Genomic DNA, 22,408 nt, shown 5'->3' with positions numbered 1-22,408 from the left:
ATTAGTGTTACAGGCTTGCAACTTCTCCTAAAATCACGGCACGGTCAAGTCGAGTGAGAGCAGCCATGGAGAAGGAGACACGTGATGGCCTCAGGACAGAAGAAGCCCTGGACTTTATTCCCAGATCTACCACTAACCTTGGAAAAGATACTTGACGTCGTGCCTCAGTTTCCCAAGCGCTGAAGCAATAATAATTACAGCTGGGCTGGTTGCTTAGGAGGTTGTTTGTGAACCGCCCCACCAAGTGCCAACCCTGTTATTATTCCTCGGCCCTGTTATTAGACCTAAATCCAACTTGCCTAAGAATGAAGACTCCTGTGAAAAACATACAAATGGTTTCCCAGATCATCATTTTTATTAAAGTTCGCAGGCAACTGGAGAAAAAAAAAAGAGACTAGAAAACGTAAATAAACGTCATCCAGAGCATCACAGACCGGCTCTGCACAAAGTGTGTTCTTCCCAGCAGCAACTGGCGCTCGCTGCTCCGAAAAGACCTTTGTTGTTTGAAGCCAAGTCAAGGCTTTTCATCACATTGCATCATTCAGCTGGCCAGGCTACAGCTTAACCTAATCCAGGGGAGAAAGGCAAGCCCGGAGCATCTGCAGGACCAGATCTGCTGCGGAGGGAAGCGGGATGCTGGGGCAGTGCAGGACCAGCCTTCGGCAGAGCCAGCCCTGGAAGAGGCTGGTCAGGAGCTGCATCCTCATATGGACAGCCAAAATCCACGTGCCTTCCTCCACAGCGTGCATGAGGAGCGACTCGGGCTGACAGCTCTTGCATGGATAAACCCAAATACACTTGGCAGCCAGCGTGCGCAGACAACCTGGGGCAGCTGCAGCCCAACCGTTGGCTCCCAAAGCTGGAGCCCAACCTTTCACCTCTCCAAGGTGAAGACGGGATGCGCGGTGCATGGGGAAGGAGGGGATCCCTCCCCAGCCCGCCCTGCCAGCCCTGCACTGCTCCCCTATTTCACTCCTTTTCCCTCCGAGGCCCCACCAGACACGAGCTCTGCCCCGCTGCGCCTCTGTTTCTGCTCGTTTGCTAATTACGCTCTTCACCCACGCGCTGCTCGGCAAGCGCGGTAGGGGAACTCAGACGACCGGCTCCGAGCACGCAGTGGGTTTTATCTGGTGAATATCTGGGCAGCGGTGCCGGTGCCTTGGCACGCTAACAGAGCTGCCGCGCTCTTCCCAGCAGCTGCGCGGGGACCTGCCCGGCCTCCAACCAAATCGCAACTGGCTGCGGCAAGGAAAGGGGCGGGGAATAAAAAAGGCCCAAAGTGCAAAACAAAAGGCACCTGCCCTGTTTCGCTGCGGTACCCGGCACTGCTGGCAGCCACCCCGAGCTCCCATGCTTTAATGTTTCGACAGCCATTGCCTCAGCAGAACAGCCAGAGGATGGGCACAACCAGGTGCTCTCAATCCCTTTTCCCTTTAAAAACACACTTCCAAGTCACCCAAACAGCAGCTGTTGCCAATGGCAAGTTCGCTGCCTTTGGAAAAAAAAAAAAAAAAATTACTATCTCTTAACCCCCCCAACCAAGTAAGAAAAAGCACCTATCGGCTCCCCTCACCGTGCTTGCCGAGGGATGCAGCCCAGTGCACAGCCTCCATCTTCCCAGTCCCAGTGATGGGCCACTGGCACCCACAAGCCACCCCCGTGCCCCCCGTACCCAGCCCCAGCCTGGCAGCCAGCGCTCCCGGCTCCTCGCCATCCCCACGCAGCATCGGTGGCGGGGCTGGGTGGCCCTTCGTGCCCCCATGGTGCGGTGCCGGCGGTGGGGCCGACTCTGCCTCCCGCTCCTGGTGCCGGGAAGGGATGTGAAAGGCTCCTCGGGGTCCGGTGCGGGAGGATGGGAGGGGACTCGGTCGCTGTGTTGGCTCCAGCAGCGAGACAGGGGACACGGATGTGACTCTGGCACCTGGGGACGGAAAGACAAAGCTCATTAACGGTGTGACACTTGGCTCAGCCCGTGCGGGAGAGGATACAGCTGGCGCGATGCACCAGAAAAGGGGTGCACGTGGGCAGCTACTGGGGCAGCCCCCTGCCCCGACCCCAGGGGTGGGTGGAGGTGGAAAGCAGTCGGTTTAGTTGGGGTTTGGGGTGTGCTTTGCTTTCGCAGGAGAGGGGAGAGAGTGGGCGTTCAGCTGGGAGGGCTCAGAGCACCGGGGAGCTGGGCAGAGCTGTCCAGGAAACCTCTGCGGACATGACAAGGGAATGAAAAGTTGAGGGAAATGGGGCTTTTAGCTTTATTTTTAAGGCAGGGAAGAGGGCCCAAGAACTGGAACAGACAAAACAAAAAGACCCTTTTTCTCTTTTTCCACCAGTTCCTCCAAAACCATCCGTACAACCGATGTTTCCAAGGGGGTTGATTAATCCAGTCTGGGGCCGAGCTCAGACTGCACATGTTTCCATCTGCCCAGGGTTAGGAAAAGCCTGATTTTCATCGACTTTCCTCCCCAGGCCAGCCACTCCCTTCCAACGCTGCCTGATAAACTGGCTTCAGAGACAACCAGCCTCTTGGAAAAGAGCAGCAGCGGCAAAAAATCTGCAGTCCCTGTTTATCCGGCCTCGCTATTATACGCATGCAAATAGGTTTCCCTAGGAGCCACTGAGAGAAACCAGCTGTGACTTTGTTCCGGCAATACCAGCGGGGTTGTAACAGGTTGCAAGCAACCAACCTCGCAGCACGCAGGTGAGCTGCCGTGTTTAGGAGCTGGGAGATTATCCTGAGGTTGTTTTTTCTTTTTAGGCTGCTGTTTGCAGGCACCTGGGGCTTTTGCATAGGAAGGTGTCCGGCTGCGAACAGGGCTCTGGGGAGGGAGCTGGGAGCAATGCACGACAACAAAACCCTCCGGCTTCTGGAAAGGTAAAGGCTGACCAAGCGCTGCTCCACGTGGAAAGGAAGCCAAAGCAGCCAGCGGTAAAACTGTCTTTGCAAAAGGCTTGTTATCTAAGCTGTAATTAAATATAATAATCAGGAAAAGCCATTGAACAGCTCCGACGTTTAGTGTGACCACGGTATCGGAATACAGTTCTGGACCCAGCACGCTGCCTAAATCCTTGCAGTTTTGGGGCCAGAGATCAGCTTTTAGGTGCCAGAACTGCCTCAAAGGCTGCAGCATCGGCCGCTCAGTGCCCACCCAACGGCAGGTACCTGCTGCTGGTGCCACCCCACAGCCTCTGCGGGAGCCAAACCCACCAAAGGGCTCCGGGGGGAGCCACAAAATGGGCTCTGAGCTTTCAGATAAGCCCCAGGAAGAAGTGCCTGAGCAGCGCCTGGCCACCAGTGCCTGCTCCCTACAACCCAGACCGTGAGGAGGGTCCTGCGGGTGCTGAAAAGCTCCTAGCTGCTATGGGGCTTGCCTCATCCCCGTTTGTTTTGAGATGGGAGCTCTGAAATCTCCACCCCAGGGGAGTATTTGAGGCTCAGGAGCCAGCCCAGAGGGATGCAGTGACTCCCCTCTCCATTTCATCTTCCCTGCGTGGACCATGTAACCTGCAGCTCCCATGTCCCCAGAGACCATCCCAACACCCAGCTAAGGGCTCCTCTCCTTGACCCAAGCCCATCTGTGACCCTGTCCCAGGAAAATGAGAGCATCACACAGGTCAGATAGTTTGGCAAAGCCACTTTTAATTTGGAGACAGGCAGCTTGGAGAACCTGTTCCTGGTACCACCTGAAGTCACCTCCTGGGAGGCACCTCCTGGGAGGTGCAGAGTTGTCCCCATCAATTGTCACTGCACAGGACTGCAACAGACCACCCAGCATCATCCCCTGAGCTCCTGGCTGGGCTTTGCTTCTGTTTATAAACACGGAGAGTTGTTATTAGCCAAGCACTCAGTATTTTATTTACCTTTTGTAACCGTTCACCTCCTCGTGGCTCCACCACCACGGGTGGGAGGAGACCAGGCTTTCACGTTTCATATTACTAATCATGCTTGATCCCTGGAATTAACTGCTGGCAATAAGCACTAAATTAATGTCACATGGCATCCTTGGCAGGGGAACTGGGACCTCTGCTGAAAGGTGCACTGGCTCCAGCTGGGAGGGGTGAAGGCCATGCCCTCAAGGAAACATTTCCAGCTGATCAGTTTTATGCTTTAAATGAAACACAGACTCAGTGGTTTATGATCAACAATTTTCAAGGACGGATTATTTGGGTTTCGGGGCTGGTATGAATGCAACCTCACCAGTTTATAGGTGAGAAGGTTGTTTTTTTCATGACTACAAAGTATTATTTCCTACTGTGTGTTTGCCTAGGCCTTTCCCCACCCACCTGGCTTGCTCTGCTCTGAGGACACCTTGGATGGTCCCTCCTGAGCCTTCTCCAGCTCAGTGGGGTTCCCATAGGATTAGCATCCCCACGGCACGCCAGCACCCAGGCACGGGCTGGCCAACCTGCCTTCTGGGTGTCCCTTCTTGAAGAAGGATCCCCTAGGGACCAAAACGGAGCTTGCAGCAGAGACGTGACATGGTGGGAGCTGCAAGCCAGAAGATCCCTTGGCCAACCTGCTGTAGGGCATCAAGGTAGTTGTTAGGGACCCTGTGACCAGTCACCCCAGTTCCCAAGCCCAGTTTTGGCACCAGTGCAGCCAGGACAGCCAAGGCAAAGGTGTGGGACATGGCTGGTGGGACATGGGCAAGGCACTGGGGCCTTGCCTTCACTTGCCAGTTTTGGTGCTTTATTTAAGGAGCTGTCACAGTGGCTGAGGCCATAACAATAACTTAGTTTTTTTTAAAAAAAAAAAGTCCCTAGAAAAATGAAGAGACATTCTGTCTGGCAAGAACTCATGTATATTTTAAACACTTCTTTTAACTGAAGAGTGGAAGCGAAGCCAAAAAAACATATAAAACCCTCGCACAGTGACTTTTCACCAGTTTTATTTGCAGGTTGGCATTACAGTTCCTAGTTTTCTTGTGCTTGTGCCAGGCTTCAGATTACGGGGGGGGGGGGGGAATATCTATACAACCCCCACAAAGCTGTTTATTAGGTCTGAACAACCCAAATACAGTACGGAGGAAAAAAGGCAGGAGAGGAAAATAACGTCTCTGTGACTTTGGAGACGGCTTTTTATTCAGCAGCTGAAGAATCAACTCCCACCTCAAAAAATATTCCCTATTCCTATTCCCAGCAGTGCGGCTGGTGTTGAGCTTTAATATTCAGACGCATCTGCTACCAGAGAAAATTAATTTTCAGCTCTAGGCTGGCTCTTAGGGGAGGCCCCATTGACCTGAGTTGAAAATGATGGAGTCCTCACACTCTTTGCTGCAATATTTAATAGCTGAGTGGCAGTTAATTAGATTACTGAGCCACTGTGACAGATGCTAGGCAACGCCCGAGGAGGAGAATTTGGAAAGGCCATTATCTTCCAGTGCTGGGAAAGCTCTCAGAGATCTCCTTTTAACCCTTTCCACTCTTGCCCTGCCCTCACTGTGGTCCAGCCCATGTTAAAACCAGGTGTTTCGCAAATCAAAGGCCAGCATAATGCTCCGGGTGCTTTTTTTTCCACCCGAGAAAAGCAGGTGGTCACGTTGGGCAAATGCCCGGCAGAGATGCCAGGAGCTCCTCCTCGGTTCCCACCTGGCATCAAAAGAGATGATCACTGGGAGATGCCAGCAATTTCACCCACTGGGCGATTCCCAGGCGCACCAACCACACTGAGTGGGAGGCAGGGAAGTGAGAGGGTGTTAGAGGGTTTGGGCAGCATTCTTGTGAAGTGGATTTTGATGAGTCTATGGAAGAATTTCCCTCCACGCAGTCCCCACCTTTCAAATAAAACCGTAAGTGAAGTTTGTCAATCCCGCCCCCGTACGCAAGGGTTTCCCAGCTCCTTCAGCTAGCTGGGACGTAGTCTCCAACCACCAAAGCAGGGTTGTCTGCGTTGCTGGCACTGGTGAAACTGCTGACCGAGCTAGCAGAGGTGTTAGGGACTTCCTGGGAAGACGGTGCTATCCAAGTGTTGCCCGTATCAACATCTGCTTTCACGATGCAAGGTGAGAAGAGTTTTTGGCCTTTGTCTGGCCAGCTGCACCTCGGCACAGATTGGTGAAGACACGCAAAGCTCTGCAGAGCAAAGCTGGTAACCAGAATGGCAACAAGGCATCCCACTGGGGAGGAGAGAGGAGGAACCAACAGCCCTGTCCCAGTGGCACTGCAATAGCACCTTCTCTGAGCGAGGGAGAACCGGAGCACCAGAATGAGACAGGACATCATGAGTTTCCAACAACTACATTCTCACACACCTCAAAACACTGATAAACACATTCTCCTTCTGGTTACAAAACCCCTTCCCTCCCACTCGGGTCTTACACAGAAGTCTCAGAAGTTGTGATTTAACAAGCAACAGTCTGGATGTTAAATAAACACCAGGACCATCAAATGCACCGTGGCTTCTAAGCTTCTGCTCCTGCTACCCACTGAAATGTAAATACAGAGCATAAAAAGAGATCCAGGATTTGCCGGCATCCCAAGGGTCACTTGCCTATGTATTCATCAGCTCCAAAAAAATCACCCAGATACCCAGCAAAAATATCAAACTACTGAGACTTTTTCCAAACCACTTGTTGCCCTGGCATCTCCCAGAAGTCATCTGCAAGCGCTTTTAGAAACGGTAACCCCCTCCGCCACACAGGGGCAGGATGTATTCTATGGTGACAGCCAGGAGAGCAGGTGCTGACACATCTGCCCTCCCATACCCACACACACGCAGAAGGGTGACGCTGGCACACCCAGCTGGCTCAGAGCAGAGACAGGGGATCTGTGGACTGCTTGCAGCCACCCATGGAGATTTCTCTTCAGATACTGAGGGCACCATCTGGAAACAAGAGAAGCCTGGGAGCTAGGTAGATTTACATCATGGAAGAGCTGATTACTCTTTTCTGGTGCTGCATCCCACCTTTAAATGCACCCTTCTCACAAAACACGAGCAACCTGGAACCCATGGCTGCAGTGTGGTGTGTGGAGATGCAATTGAGGTGAGACAGCAAGTTTTGATTTAAGAGGAGGAGACCCTTACCTTATTGACCTCCTGGATACAAGTCCCTGAGCCCTGACCCTCATCACGATGGCAAGTGCTTCCAGGTGCTGACAAAAGCTGTGGGGATGAGCGAGTAAGGCACTGTTGTGATACAGTTCCACGTGTCTGACGTAGGGTCGTAGCAGTCCAGCGTTTTGCACCTCTGAGTCCCAAAGTAACCCCCCACCACGTAGAGTTTATTCCCCGAGGCCAAAGCGTGGCACGACATGCGCTTGGCTGTCATGTCCCCGATGCGCGTCCACTGGTCTGTTTCACAGTCAAAGCGGTAGGCAGATGCTGCTGTGAACTCGGTGTCTCCTCCCATGATGAAAATCTGGCTGCCCAGGACAGCGGCTGCCGTGTAGCGCCAGGGCTGTGGGCATTCGGCTTTGATCATCCACCGATTCTCAGCTGGATCATAGCACTGGACTTTGGACACCATGTCTCGGTGAATGCTGGTCCCACCAAAGACAAAAAGCTTGAGCCTGGCACTCACCACCGCAGCGTTGCTCACTCCATCTCTCAGAGGAGCCACCATTGTCCATTTGTTGGATATGGGATCGTACTTCTCTACTTGCTTCAAGGAAACAGAAGGAGATGCAGGAAAGACTCCAGCCACTGCAGTGTGTCCACCAACGACATAGAGGCAGTTCTCCAATTCAGCCGAGCCATGCCCAAACCGAGCTATTAACATTGGGGCAGCTTTTGACCATTCCTCGTGCACAGTGTCATACACCCATACATCTTTTGAGACCCCATTCTCCGAGCCCCTGCCTCCAGTGATATATACTTTGCAGCCAATGGCACAGGCACTAAACTCCTTCCGTGGACTCGGCAGGTCTGCTTTGGGGATAATTTCCTTTGCTTTGTGATCCACTTGGTAGATCTTATCACACATGAAGGTCTGTCCTCCCAGGATCAGCAAGGTGTGCCCAGCTTTGCGAGGCCTGGCACAGGGACTGGTGACCACCCCATCATTCTGGAGAATCTTCTTCTTGCACTGAATAGCTTCATCCAAGACAAGCTTGTTCCTTTCATCTACCATGATCAAGTCCTCACAAGCCAAGGCTTCCTTGAGGCATTCAGAAGGAAGCAAGGCCAGACGAACGTTCCTCAGGAGTTCTGGGAGATAAGCCTTCCGCTCATCCAGATCGTATTTCACCCACTGGATGACAGCCTTAAAGACCTTTTCTTCATCCTCAATTTCCAGCTCATCACTGGAGATGAGGTCCAGCAGAGTGTCCTTGGAAAGGTTGTTGAAGTCCTCACTCTTGTGAACAGTCTCAAAGTTGACCAGGCACATCCTCCAGGAGAGCTCATAGAGCCGCCGGCACTGATGAGCATCCGAGAGCAGCATCATGCCCAGGCAGTTGGAAGGGTAGAGGTTCTTCTCCAGGAACTCAGCCGCCGCGTCTCGAACGTCGTGGAACTGCAGCATGTCTCCAGCCTCCAGGAGGGACTCAGCGTTCTCCTCATTGATGATGATCCGAGAGGAGTAAGCAAAGTCCAGCAGTAGCTCCAGCACCTCTGGGTGAAGGCTGTCATGGAAGTTCACCTCATCATCCAGGCTCTCCCGGAGGCCGTTGCTAAACATGGCTTCAAAGTATCTGCTGGAGGCAGCCAGCACTGCCCGATGACATGGGAATGACCTGTTTCCTGCCCAAAGAGTGACATCAGTGAACATGCAGTGCTTCCGCAGGGTGTTCAGATGGGACAACACGCAGTCCGGGTGGGAAGCTTTGTGAAAAAGCAAGATGTTCATGGAGCCGGTGCTAGTCCGGGATTTACGGTTCTCGTGGACACTGACTGACATGATGACAGAGCTCTTGCCTGCAGAGAAAAAAACAGAAAACCCATTATTCTCTTGTCCTCACTGATGTAAGGCATGAAGAATATATGCATTTGCTATCCAACCCTGGTAGACTGTCAACGGACCTCAAACGTGAAGCACCAGGTGACATCCCAGCGCTCCTGCACCCTGGCTTGCAGAGCCCGTGCCTCTTGCACCCTCACATCCTCCAGAAATTTAACTTGGGCCGAGCAGGGTGGGAAGGCAGAGCAGGGTGAAAGGGGAAATTCTGCCCTTTGGTTTCAGCAACACAGCAACAAAGTGAAGCAATCAAAACCCAAACTTGATGGTAAATTGTCTCAACAGCCCCTAGAGGGTATTGGCAAACCGCAGAAGAGTTATTTTTCCTTAGAAAACAGCATTAAGAGAGCAGTCTATCCAGGATAAAGGGCACTGGTCTGTTCTTGGCTCAGCAGAAATCGAGTTTGGCTTCTGATTTTCCTGAAGATTATTGCAGGTTTAGGAAAGGCAATTGCTACTGGTTTTATTTATGGAACATTGAGCTACCAGCACAAGCCAAAAGTTTTGAACAAATTTTACCAAACCCATTCATTGTAGTTTTTGTTGATAAAACTCACCAGACACTTCATGTGACTTAAACATTTTGCAGGACTGATTCACCACAGAGAATAAGACAAAAGAGACAGCTAAATTATGCTTTTTAACAGACAGGCAGAAGCAAACACAAGGCTTTTATTAGCTGCTATTTCATTTAAGTGCTACCCGATACCTATCCTTGCCCGTGGAAGAAAAAGCCTTTGGACCAATCAAATTAATAGTACTTAGATGATAAAATCCAAGTCCTTTGCTCCAAAATATTTTAGCCAGCTCTATTTTGTCCCTCATGTAACCTAAGTAGACAGACAGATACTCCTACAGCCCTCTCTTACAGCAGGAAGTACTGAAGTTGCTAGCACGACTGTCCGGAGGTTTGAAAAATGAGCCCAAAAAAAAAGAAAAATCGTGCCCGCCTGCTGTGCCTCCACTACGGGCCCCCGTGACAGCAGAGGCAGCAAAGCCATCGCAGGCACTGTACTACATGTCATTTCTTTTCAGTAAAAGAGACTCTCCCTAGCTAAAAGCGGAGTTTGCAGGCTGGCAGCCCACCGAACGGGCTCAAGATGGGGCAAGCCACAGAGCTTGGGGGGGTCTGGGCTGTCCCAGGAGCGTTTCAGTGCTTCGGGCAGGGAGGACCCTCTTGGGGTGCACGGGAGCATCAGGGTCTGCCATCAGCTCAGCTTCCCTGCCAACACAAGGCAGCCAGGAGAAATGGCTACAAGCTGGGGAAAGCGGGTCTAATTCACAGGAAAAGGGTTGCTTGAGAAACTCTATCCGGCTCTGCTAGACCTCATCTCTCACCCAGGACTATTTTTCTATCCCTTTCCTACCCCATCTTCCCAAAAACATCACAGTTTTGCTTTGCAGGCTGGAGACACCAGGGCTGAAATCCCACAGCAACCCGCTCCAGCCACCCAATTGTTTAGAAATCAGTAATTAGCCACACAGATAGAGCTGGGGAAGGGGTTTTGGTTGAGTTGGTTTCGTTGTTGTTGGTTGGTTGGTTTTTTTAACTTGCTCTTCGCAGCCTGAGGTTTCTCAAGGGTCTTTCTCCCCTGCGAGCACAAGGTCTACACCGAGAGAGCTGACACAGAGGTCCCAGGCTGCTGGTGGGTCACAGCCTTGACCTGTTGGAGACCTGGAGCTGCACAACCCTCCCACGCTCCACGGGTGGATGACCTCAAGCAGAGGTGGATGACCAGATAAGCTGCCTGACTCACGCTCCGCTCACATGCTTCCTACCCCCTGCTTCTCCAGCGCCTCCAAAACAGTCCAAATTTGACAAATAGTTGTGGGCACGTCCTTCCTTCCCCACCTCCTGCCGTGAATTATTGAGGTTGGTCTTCCCGAGGCTTCAGTCATTCCTCAGGACTGTGTCACAGTCCAGGGAAAAGGTCTCTCTGTGCTTCTCCGTGCAGAAACGATAGCTTGCCCAAAGCAGCCACAACTCCAACTTGGCCTCCGCGCCAGGCAGGAGCATTGCCACGGGTATTTGGGTTGGATATGTGCACGCTCCTCGCCAAAATCCCTGCAGCCTGGGCTTGAGGCCGCCAAGTTTGTTTCGCTCGGGATCGGAGGCTGCGCAGAATCAAGGCTCCAAAACAGGAAGGAAAATGCCATTACGGAGCAGCGCTTTGAAGTGCATCTGAGGGAAATTGTTTCCAACATCTGCACCCAGCACAGGGACAACACTAATTTAAGAGGTTATATGGATTCTCGTGTCAAAGCTCTGTAACGCCAAAGCGAGGAATACAAATGAAACATTTATGAGTCTGCTAAAAGCTATTGATTTAGGTCCCTATTCCTACAACCTCAGAAACCACCCTGACACCACTACTGCTTGCTTTGCTCGCAGCTCAGGTCAGCTATTCAATATTAACCTTTGATTTGCTTATGCACAGAAAATTAAGCAATTTATATAGGACAGCTCTGGAAACAAACAAAAAGATTGCAGGAAGGCAGCATAATTTTTTCTGACACTAAGATTAGAAAAGCCACTGCTCGGAATGGAAGGAGCAGGTTATTTAGAAATAAAAAATGTCTGTATAAAAGCTGCAGCAGAGCCACTTTATATATACACACATATATAAAAAATCTCAGGCTTCCAACATCAAACATCTTGCCCAAGGCACTGGGTAACCAAATAATATTTCTACCCAACGGGTATTGAGGAGCAGGTTCCAGCCCAGTCCCCATTAGGACAGCTCTTCATATCACCCTGTTCCACTACAGGCACCAGCTGGTCCCCAGTACGGCTGCAAGCCTGAAAGCTGAAGAGCCGCACGCAGCCCCTTTAGTTGGCCTCTCCTGGAGCCGGGTGATGACACTGGATGTCACTGGTCACAGATGACCCGGGCTGGACAGACCAGTAAACTGAAACTAAAGCAGCCTTTGAACTCTGGTGCACAGCCATCTCACCAGCAAGGCTTGCTCGTGGTTTTCAGCAACTTCCAAACAGCTTGTTTTGAGGGCTTCTTGAATCCTGCCATAGCTGGGCACAAGCAGAGAAGTGGCAGGTACTAATTCTTCCTCTCACAAACGCACCCCACTGCATCTCTCAGTCTACCAGAGAACTTGGCATCATCCCACCCGTATCAGATGAACAGAAACTGCAGGCAGCAGCTATTTCATCTGACCGGTTTCTTCCAAAATCTAGCAGCCCTATGAACCTCAGAAGCCTGTAACTAAAAGGATCGTCTACACTTTTCATGAGGTGCGCAAACGTAAGCCGCAATGTAAGCGATGTTTAACTGCAGCGATGAACAGGCTGGACCCACGACATGCTCTTAGGCACTTCTCAGAAGCAGATGCATGCAGAGCAGAATTTGTCCCCTACTACATTCCTTGTTTCCCTTATCCATCTACTGAGCTAAAGAGAAAAAACCAGAACCACTCAGAATGAGGAATATTTTACACAAAGAAACTTGTCAGTGGCTCCTGCCAAGCTCCCACCTGCTCTGCGAGAGCTCAGGGGGTTATCGGAGCTCACAGCTGCATCTTCCATCATGCAGGAAGCTATCACCAGAACAGACCCGTCAATGCGAATAGCAGAAGGCATGACCTGAACAAACCGGGTCTGGGATTTCTCCACACTGCATTCATTTTTTTCCTTCAAAAGGCGTTTATTGAAAAAATAAATATCTACTGCATAGCCTTTTAGAAGGATCTTAACTGCACGCAGAGGTAGAAATAACCCTTCTTCCATATGGATGAGGGCAGAGGGGCATCAGTTTTTTGACAACTATCCAATGCTGCCTGCTGGCTATAGTATTCCCCTGGCTGTCTGCAGCCTTTGTACAGCAGATATAGGAGAGACAGGATTTTTCCAGCAGAGCAAGATAAGGGCACTTTGGAAATCCTTCCACTCGCCCACACAGGGCAGACAGCAACCCAAAAGAAGGGTTGGAGTTGGCTCAGGGACAAAAGACCCCTCAGATCTCAGCTCATGAAGAAAACACCCCAGCAGTCTCTCTGGACAGGGACAAAGCTGCCAAAGAGAACGGGGTAAAAACAAAACCACAGAGCTGGCCAAACTCCGCACCCGAACAACGACCACAGTTATCCCGTCCGAGCGCCGCTTGCTTCCTACAAACCATGCCCCAGCAGACAGCTGTCCCTCCTGGGCTGGTGGGTCACCATGTCGGAGTCCGCTATAGGGAGCTGGTATGGGTCATTTAGGACAACCTCAGAAACACTCTATCACCTCTTGAAAAGCCCAAGCAGCATTTAGAAATTGGATAATTCGAAGCTGGATCAGCCTCCAGTCTCCAGTCACGAAAGAAATGCATGAGAGGACAGCTCAGAAGGACTACTGATACATGCGCTATATTTAACTAGGCTTGGGGTTCCCGTCTCCATCTTAAACCAGCAGGCTGTCCACAAATCTGCAGTTTCACTTATTATCTGCAGGAAATCACCAGCTGAGATGCTGCTTCCTTTCAAGAGAACAATATTTGAGAGTAAGATGTTCCCCAGTGGGACTTCAGGGGATCAGGAATCATTTCTGCTTATAAGGGCAAAAAGTACAGGATTTAAAAGTGTTCTCCCAAGACCGTAAAGGTTCGCTAAACACCAACAAAGAGCCCAAATCCCATGAACCAAAGCTGGCGCTTTCTGTTTGCTAATCAGACTTTCAGAGAAGCAGCAAGCAGAACACATTTCTTTTTGCCCCACTCAACCATGAGTAAAGTAAATAAATAAGTAAATAAATAAGCAATAAGGTTCCCTGCTGGCTCAGCTCAGAAGACGTGGAAGAAGCTGCTCATGCCACAGTAGAGATTCATTCCCAAGCAGTCAGCCCTCCATGTATGGACTGCACTACAACCTATAGCTAGCTGCTCCTTCCAGACTAGAGCAGACCTGCCTCGAGCAGCCAGCGATGGATGCTTTCGCAGGGAGGCAGGCGTAAGATTCTTTTTTTTTTTTTTTTTCTCTCTGATTTCACAATATCAGCCCTTTGGGGTGAAATGCCATTTTGAATTCAGCCAAAGTTCAGCTTCTCCCTGGAAGCGGTGGAAAAATTCTCTACCCATTAGTAACGCTCCTGTTCCCTCATCCCAAAAATCTGTTCCTTTCCAACACCTTCACGAACTCCACTGCCTGGTGCTTAGGCCAGCAACACCATCGCAGGACAAAACTACTGGCACAGAACAGCCAATTTCCCCCTTTTTACTGTACAGAGTAGCAAACTAGAAACCTGAAGTCACCCACTGTGTTGTCTTCACGGGGAGGAGCTCCTTGCAAATCTGCTTAGGAGAAAGATCAGTGTGGCAGCTCACTGTAAAACACGCGCCCCAGATACGGCTGCTTTCAGATGCAATTTCTCAGCATTGGAGAGGCATTCACATACTCATGGACACAGCTCAAGCTTCAAAAGTGAAAAAAACCCAACAGAAAAAAGGAAAAGATGGGGGGAGGGAGACAGAAAACAAGAAAGGGGAAGGAACAAATGTAAAGATGTTTTCAGATGACTTTCATGTCCTTGCAAAACACGGTGGACTATCAGGTATACAGCTTGAAGCTGCTCGAAATGCTCGACACTAATAATGCCCTTCTGTAAAGAGTGCTTGAGATGAAAGGAATTAAAATAGCACCTGGCATTTAATGCAGCACTGCACTTGTGAAGCGTGGAGCCCAGGCTGCTGCCAGGTGGGCAGCAAAGGATCTTCACCGCATCGTCCCTCCGCTCTGTCCACACTCCTGTGTGCCTGGGTGCAGGCTTCGCTCTCTAACAAATCGGGTTCATCTCCAGCAGCTCTGGTGAATTTAGTGGTTTGCCCACAACAGTCAAATTTGTTCTTGCCTTCTTCAGGATGACTAACGCAGCAAAGATGCAACTGTGATTTTACATGCTGGAATTCAGGCAACGTAACTCTGCCATGAATCAGCGGGTCTCTCTGTAACAGAGCTGGATTTGGCCTTCCCGACAAACTCTCGCCGTTTCATCATATTTGCAAATAGGCAAGCAAAGACAGTTGACCTCATCCCCCCAAAGCAGAATTTCTGACCCTGCCCCAGCCTTTGAGAATGGAAGACATCCTTATTGTTTCTTCTCATTTTCTCACTTTCTAATCTAGCCTGCATATCCCAGACACAAAACAGAGAGACCATGTGAAAGGCTCCTTCTGTTGGCTCAGACAGAAACTGGGAGGTTTTCCAAGCCCAATTCTGTAGGCTCCAGGAGATCAGATTGTCTGGAGAAGGTCCGGGCACGTATCTGAATGTGCTTACTAAAGCAAAGCTGCACTCAAAACTCAGTCTGTCGATCACTGCTTCACATCCCATTCTCACCAGTACCCACCGCTCCTCCCTTTAAACCTGTGCTCCACTCTGAGCCCAAAGCCACCACAAGAATCTACTGAATGCCACTTAGCATAGAAAACAAAAGCAGTGTTTCCAAGCTGTACCAATTAGCGAGGTTCTTGTTCTGTCTTGCAAAAGCACTGGCGAAAGGGGCAGTTGTGCCTCAAATCTATAAGACATGGACTAACCTGAGCCAACGGCAACCGTGTTCCAACCAAAACAAAAATACCAGTAGGAAATCCACTTTCCATGCAATAGATGCAGTTTTATTGACAAATCAGGTATTGGATTTGCTACTCTGCAACTGAGATACTCCATCAAGCTTCTTGAGCCACCTGTGATGCAATCAAATAAAAGTTCATGTTCACCACTAAGCACATTGGCTTTGCAGTTCCTGGGAATACCACACCCTCCTACAGCCACTATCCAAACCGGGATAAATAATGCTTTTAGCCACAGTTCAGGCTCCAGACAATAGCTTTTCATTGCTACGCCGTAACCCCAGTGGGTCTTTTCAGAGACTGTGATTCATTTCAGAGGCTGCGATTCATTTCAGAGGCTGCTGTGGGGTTTTGTCCTTCCCGGCTGCCCTCTAGCTCCACCAGTGAATAAATCCCATTCTGCCAGATCAATCACAGTCGCTTTGCAAAATGAATGCGGGGCTGCAGAGGAGGCAAGCGAGTTTGCAGCCCCATCTCTCAAATTATACTCAAAAAGGCTCCGGAATGGAAACAATCTACTTGATCGCAGTACCTACCCCAGCCCCATCCAGGCAGGATAAAGTCCTTTTCAAGCAAGCCAACTTGCTGATGTGCTGCCAAGGCAAAAGGCCTTCGGTACTTCAAATATAGATGAGCGGAACCACACGCCACTTCCCCGGGAAAGTTCAGAAGATGAGATGTGGTATATGCGAAATTAACGCCAGAATAGCCACTGCAGCTGCTGACTCCAGAAAACACATTCAGATCCTCCCACACTCTCTGCGCACTGTGCCCGGCTCCTGGGCTGAGGCTGGCAGAGCCGATTGCTCCGATGGTCGGGCTAACCAGAAGCCCTGCTATGGATGCTCACACCAAACAGGTCTGTCCGCCTGCTGTCAGGGCAGGATTTCAATTTTGTGCCTGGCCAGTTAACCTAGGATTTTATTTTGTCTTCCCCGCTCCCCTGCCAGGCAGGAGATCTTGATGCAACTGCCAGGTTCGATTTGCAGGAGTTCATTTACAATTCTGGACGGAGTTCAGAGCCCTGGACACAGGAGGCCCTCGTGTCTCCTGAATCAATTAGCCCCTGATGTTGATGGCATGGAGGACAGCCGTCCCCAGCTGGATTGCGAAGCACTGACAGATATTGAAGGGGGCTGCAAGACAGGGCACTGCTCATTGCCCTCTGGCTCTGGACCAAAGGAACGAGTATGACACCCATCTTTGATCTTTTAATTTCAGTACTAACACAGCATCAAACCATGCACTCAGCTTGCAAGTTCTGGATCAGCATGGGAGCACTGCAGCAGCCCAGGTTATCCCAGGCATCTGCGCAGGCATCACAAGCAAACCAGAGTGATTGCCAGCGCGCTACAGTAAAAAATTTCCCTCTCCACAATCTGGCAGGCTATCATATAAAACCGGTAGTCTTTGCAAAGTCCAATGGTCAGCAAACAGACAGTGGTTACAGGACATGCAACGTTCACAAGCTCGAGGATGGGGGGAAGACAGAGCAGCCTGTACTGACCGGAGAGATACTAATAGCCACTGCGGGGATATAAAGTTGATAAGCAAAGACAGACCGATGCGATGGTGGTTAAAGGTCAGGCCAGGGGCCTTGGGGCAGCTTGTCACAGCTAAAAGCTTCCTAGACGGCTTTCCCACAGCCACTGTTTTAAGCAACGTCAGTTACATTCACTACAAATCAATTAGAGTCTATAAAAGATGGGAGTAAATCTACTCCTCAGTTCAATTGCTGACACCGCTTCCTCAGACCTGCCCCCTCCACAGTCACCGTCACTGCTGCGGACACCCGGGCCAGCTCTGCCCGTCCTGCTCCACCTACTCATGCCCAAGGCCAAGGCACTGCTCAACACCCTCTTTGGTAATGCTGCCACTTCCCTCCCCATCTCGCAACGCACTGCCCATCCTCTTCCACCTCCACAGAGGGCCACATCCTGCCCTTCCTGCTTCACTCAGCTACCTGGTAAACATTGCCTAGAACTTCCTCTGGCTGTTAAGAGGAAGGACCTGAACTCCTGCGGGCTTTGGGGTGCGGCTGGTTACCACTGTAGGGACAAAAATGGTGTCATAATTCACACGTACATACATACACGTAGACGTGCACACACTCCTTGTCCCCATCCAGGACCATGCCCAGCATTCGCTCCAGTGCCGGTGGGACCATTTATATATCAGACACACGCTCATTTTCACATATTTGGAGTATGTGTCATGCAGCATCTTGTCATCTGTTCCCAAGCTGTCTGCCTTCACAAGTTTCATTTGCCTAACTCCTTCAGTCAAACGATTTTCAACTGGCCTTATCTCCTCTCCAAAACCACATCCACGCTACCATCCTCACCGCTTGAGTTACTCGAACCTGTCCCAAACACAGCATGGGAGGCTCCCACGGGGCACGCTTCACATACATGCTGAGGCAGAAGAACTTGAGGTAACAGTCCCCACATACTTGAGAAAATGAACAAAAAAAAAAAAAGGATAGTAAGTTTAAGTTCCCCAGTGCTGAAGCTGCGTACAGTCTCCTGTGTCCACGTTACGGTGCGACTAATTTGCTTCTGCAGCAAATTTCACTCTGGTTTCAGTCCTGAGAATCTTGTGCCCACCCCACACCTTCCCCCTGCCGAGCAAACTCCCCCCAAGAGCATCACTGAATATATATAGCCTTATCATGGAGATAAACCAGAGCAGATTGTTAGGGTTAAAGACACAAAAGAAACAAAATTCGGTTTGGGATAAGGTTTGATCTGAAGCAGCAAACAGGACAAAGAAAACAGAGAGGTCCCAGAAAGGGTCCCATCTCACTAAGGAGTCAGATCCCCTGACAAGAAAGTACAGCAGAGCTCAGACCTGGTTTGCACCCGCTCTGGAAGGAGACTATTACCAGAGCAGTGATCAAGAACTCAGCTGAGTTAACAGAGGCAGCTGGCCACCACCAGAAACGTGCGGGGTGTGTTACAAACATCTCGCGTTGCTCCTAAGGTAAGTTCAATAAAAACAAGTGTCACAAGACACAGGAAGGAGGGAGAAAACAAAGGAAGTTGTTAAAGTATAAAGGTTATAGAGTTGTTTGTTCTTCCTGGGGCTCTGGATCTCTCCAGAAGTACATCTGGAGAAAGACCACAAAAGCTACAGCCCACGGCACCCTGACCAGGGAGGTTACTGCAGCAGATCATAAGAGAAGAAGACACAGAGAGACTGCCAGGAAAACAGAAACCAGTTATGAAGCCAGGGGTCTCCACATAAATAGCATGAAACACTGAGGTGTGTTTATGAAAGGCTGAGGACAGAAGATTTTCCCAAGCACAGATTTGGCTAGACTAAGCCCCCCCACCTCAAACCCTCCAAGTGCAAGTGGGTGGATGAAATAAAAAAGAAAAAAAACCCCAAAACCAAAAAACCCAACTACCAAACAGGCTTGTAACTTTTTTAAATGCAAAGGGGCCTGTAAGGACAGCAGAGGGATGAACTATTTTTTCTCCTCTGTCAGTTCAGTCATTCGCACAAACCTGCACACTTCTCTAGACAGCGTTACTCAAACTGTTTTCATCAGAAAGGCCATGGAAGTTGTGTCCCTTCAAGCACAGTTTTGAGAGATACATGTTCGAGAGAGGAGAAAAAAAAAAAGAAAATGAAAAAAAAAGAAGGAAAAAGGCAATGCCACTTTACTTTTATATTCAAGACATGAATAGCTGCTTCTTTTTTTTTTTTTCTTTAGAAAAGCCTTTCACCTCCCTAAACATTTCACTGCCGGGTTTCCACGCGTGTGAAACACGGTGCTCCGAGATCCCCGGCAAGCCCCGGGGCCGGCAGCCGGGGCGGCGTGCTGGGTGTCCTGCTGCCGGCCGGCAGGTCCCTGCCCTCCCCCGGGCCCGTATCCCCGCAAAAGCAAAAGCAAACCCGGCCTTACTACGAGGGGCCAGAGCCGGATCTGGAAGCGGCCGCTGGAGCCCACAGCTCGGGAAAACAACTCACCGTCTCTCTCCGCGCCCGACCAAGCCGAAACCTCCGGCAGCGCCGAAGCCCCCCCCAGCCCCGCAGGGCGCCCGGCGGGCAGGAGGGAGGGCGGCGGACAGCTCCGGGGCGGGGCGGCTCCTCGGCCCACGCGTGGAGCGATGCGCGGCGGCGCCCCCGCCTCCCCCGGCCCCGCGCGCTCCCTGCATACAATGTAACCCGCGGGTGGAACCTGCCTCGCGTGGGACTTCGGGGGCGGGGCCAACCACCGCCGCCGCGGCCATTCAGGGAGCGCCGAGACCGTGACGCCACTCTTCGCCTCGCCCCCCTGCGGAGCGGCGCATGGGAGGAGGCGGCCGCAAGCGAAGTGCAGCGACCAATAGAAGAAAAGGAAGGCGGCTTGGGGGCGGGACGAGGGCGGCCCGGAATTCCCCGGGTCCTAAAGTCCGCCTTCCTCCGTTTCAGCCCTGCTGAGCAAGTCTGCGCTGCCCTCTGCTCCCCCCACGGGTGTGTTGCAGCCCCCACGCCCGCTGGTTTGGCACTTCCCGGAGGGCTTGCGGCGTGCTCTGCGCTGGCACCCCGCTGCATAGCCGCCGGGACTGCTCTTCGGACTGTTGTGGAACCACCCGTGACATCCCCGTGGCAGAAACCCTCCCCTCTGATCCTGGCCTTTGCCCCCTGAATCAGAGCTCCGCTGGGTCCTGGTGCTCCCGGCGCAGGAATCAGGCGCTCAGCCTTACATGTCCAGCAGGATCGGCACCTCATGGTGCGTTGTCCTTGCGTGTCGCTCACCCACCTTCAAGCCACGCCTGCAGCAGGGCAGTGAAAGTCAGTAAAACTCTGCTAAAATTCAGGCAGGTTTCTGAAATCTCCGGCCTCAGCACAGCAAAATTTCGCTACGTGGGGAATGCGAAGGTCGACAAACTCCCACGGGGTCCCTTTGCCTGCGAGGATCTGCAGAGAGCTTGGGATCAGACGGGAGACTGACCGGCACCCGTGCCCCCCGGGTGGGGACGACCCGTCAGTCAGCGCCTTCGTCTGGAGGGAGCGGGTGGAGGACTTCCAAGTGCTTCCTTTAGCAAGCACTATGGGCCGGACAGGGGGAAAAAAGGCTCATTTAGAAACAATAACATTTTTCACATAACGCAGGAGCAGCTGGAGGCGCGCTGGGAGCAGTCCTGCCTCCCGTCCCACACGTGTCCCCCAGCCTGCGCTCCGGGGAGGGGCACGGCAGGGACCTGGGAGCCGGCCCCCGTGCCAGAATTTCACTGCGAGTGGCTGCATCTCCCCGCGGACCGCTGTAATGTTTCAGCTACCAGAAAAAAAGAAGCTGAAAGCTTTTTTGGATACACAGAGGAGGCAGGGAAGAGGCGTTCCTTATCTTCTCCCATGACCCCATTTCTCCAGAGCACTATACTCAGTCACAAGTGTTCACTAGTAAGATTCAAGTGAAAAACTAACAGTTCTATTAAGTGTATCTCCCCAGATAATAGCTGGATGGAAATATCCAGGTCCAAAGTGTGCCGAACTGTCTGTACGCCCCGGGATGGACTATTCACGGGCTGCTACTCCCGACCTACTAAAGGAAATCTCTTCAAGTTTTCCACCGAAGTAACCTCCACCGCTTGTCCTTGCTTTGCAGTGGCGGCTCCTGTGAAATATGCCTGCATGGCCAATTTTACATGGTGCGGACATGGGAGGAGGTGGAAGGTGGCTGCTGTGGGGAATATATTGAAGCAAAAATCCCAATAAATACTAAATACAGTCCTTCCTCCTCTTCCCAGGTTGAAACAGAAGATCAGCTACAGCTGGCAGAGGCTGTGTATGGTAAATAACAAAGTATGCTGAAGATGTTGAACTGTATCAAATTCCTGGTTTTTTGGATCTGTGTTGTTCCAGGTCATTGCAGTTTAACTCTTAGAGTGCTGCTGTCTTCCCAGCTACAAGCATAGCTGCTCTTGAAGAGGCTGAAAATTGTCCCGGGGCCTGTTAATGACTTTAATGAGCTGTTCAGGAAGACAAGAGGGATTTGTGCAAGAGGCGGGTGTGGTGGCATCCTGAACGCATCTGTTCAACAACAACAACAACATGAAAGACAAAATTGATTTTCCCTTTTACTGCTGAGTTCCAGCCAGCTGCTCCAGAATATGAAAGAGCTGTGGAGCAAAGTAAGGTCATGTTTCTTAATTCCAAAGCACTTTCAGAGTGCTACTACAAAAGCAAAATCCTGTCCTAGCAAGCTGTGTGTGTGAACCCAGCCTGTCTTCTGCAACTGGGCAGGGAGAATTTCTGGCAGCTGCCTGTTTTATAGAGACCTACAAATCTTGGAAGAGCTCTCTGCAAAACTCTATCTGAAAAGATGCTTCTAGGACACAATGTCTAATGCTAATCTCCCACCCACCAGCTTTCTAGCTGTGTAACTCTCTCACTCCTCCATCTCTGGCAAAGCTAAACAGAGGGCAGTCCCAGCAAACGCTGCAGGAAACATCCTGTGCTGTACCAGTGCACACATCTGGTGTTAAGATGCTCAAAGAGATGGATTAGGATACTAGCTTTTGTTCCGAGGGAGCAGCAGAAGGCCAGATATGGCAGTCGTGGGCACACCAGACACACAGACGGGCAGCTAGCTCCTCACCGTGAAGGAGGAGCTGAGCCAGACATCTGAGAAGGCAGGGGGCGCACAATGGGAATGCTTAATGGCAAAGGAAAAAACCTGGCAGACATTTGAAAATGTTTTCAAACCTCTTGTTAAAGAGGATTTAAGAACTAGGCGTGTGTAGGGAAAAGAAGCTTAATTTATGATGAATGTTAATACCAGCTCCTCGCATACGATACTGGCCTCGAGCATCCCTGAGGGTATTTGAGGGACTAGTGCTGTGGTTATGATTTCAGCGTATAGGGGAAATTCGCTTGCATTATTAAACAAATCTTGCCCTGCATTCGCCTTTGGTTTGATGTAAGTAACGCGTAGTCGATCTTAGCCAGCTGGGGGGACAGGATGCAGCA

At 51.0% G+C, this 22,408-nt stretch overlaps 1 protein-coding gene across 5 annotated transcripts; it reads right to left on the bottom strand.

Annotated features, from left to right (window-relative positions):
- Positions 1-335: 335 nt before the first annotated feature.
- Positions 336-19,615, bottom strand: KLHL25 (kelch like family member 25). 5 transcript variants are annotated; one of them, XM_054837243.1, is made up of 3 exons: positions 19,424-19,615; positions 7,019-8,848; positions 336-1,921 (listed from the first exon to the last, which is right to left on the bottom strand). In XM_054837243.1, the coding sequence occupies exon 2, from the start codon at positions 8,829-8,831 to the stop codon at positions 7,062-7,064; it is 1,770 nt and encodes a 589-aa protein (XP_054693218.1). In that variant the 5' UTR covers positions 8,832-8,848; positions 19,424-19,615; the 3' UTR covers positions 336-1,921; positions 7,019-7,061. The 5 variants fall into 5 exon arrangements, with proteins under 5 accessions (XP_054693218.1, XP_054693219.1, XP_054693216.1 ...); XM_054837244.1 differs by lacking the exon at positions 19,424-19,615 and adding an exon at positions 19,359-19,410; XM_054837241.1 differs by lacking the exon at positions 19,424-19,615 and adding an exon at positions 14,519-14,652.
- Between the last annotated feature and the right edge of the window lie 2,793 nt (positions 19,616-22,408).

Source organism: Grus americana, chromosome 10 (genome assembly GCF_028858705.1).
Source record: "Grus americana isolate bGruAme1 chromosome 10, bGruAme1.mat, whole genome shotgun sequence".
Taxonomy (NCBI): domain Eukaryota; kingdom Metazoa; phylum Chordata; class Aves; order Gruiformes; family Gruidae; genus Grus; species Grus americana.
Note: the sequence above shows the minus strand (reverse complement) of the source record. Positions and strands in the feature narration are given on the sequence as shown.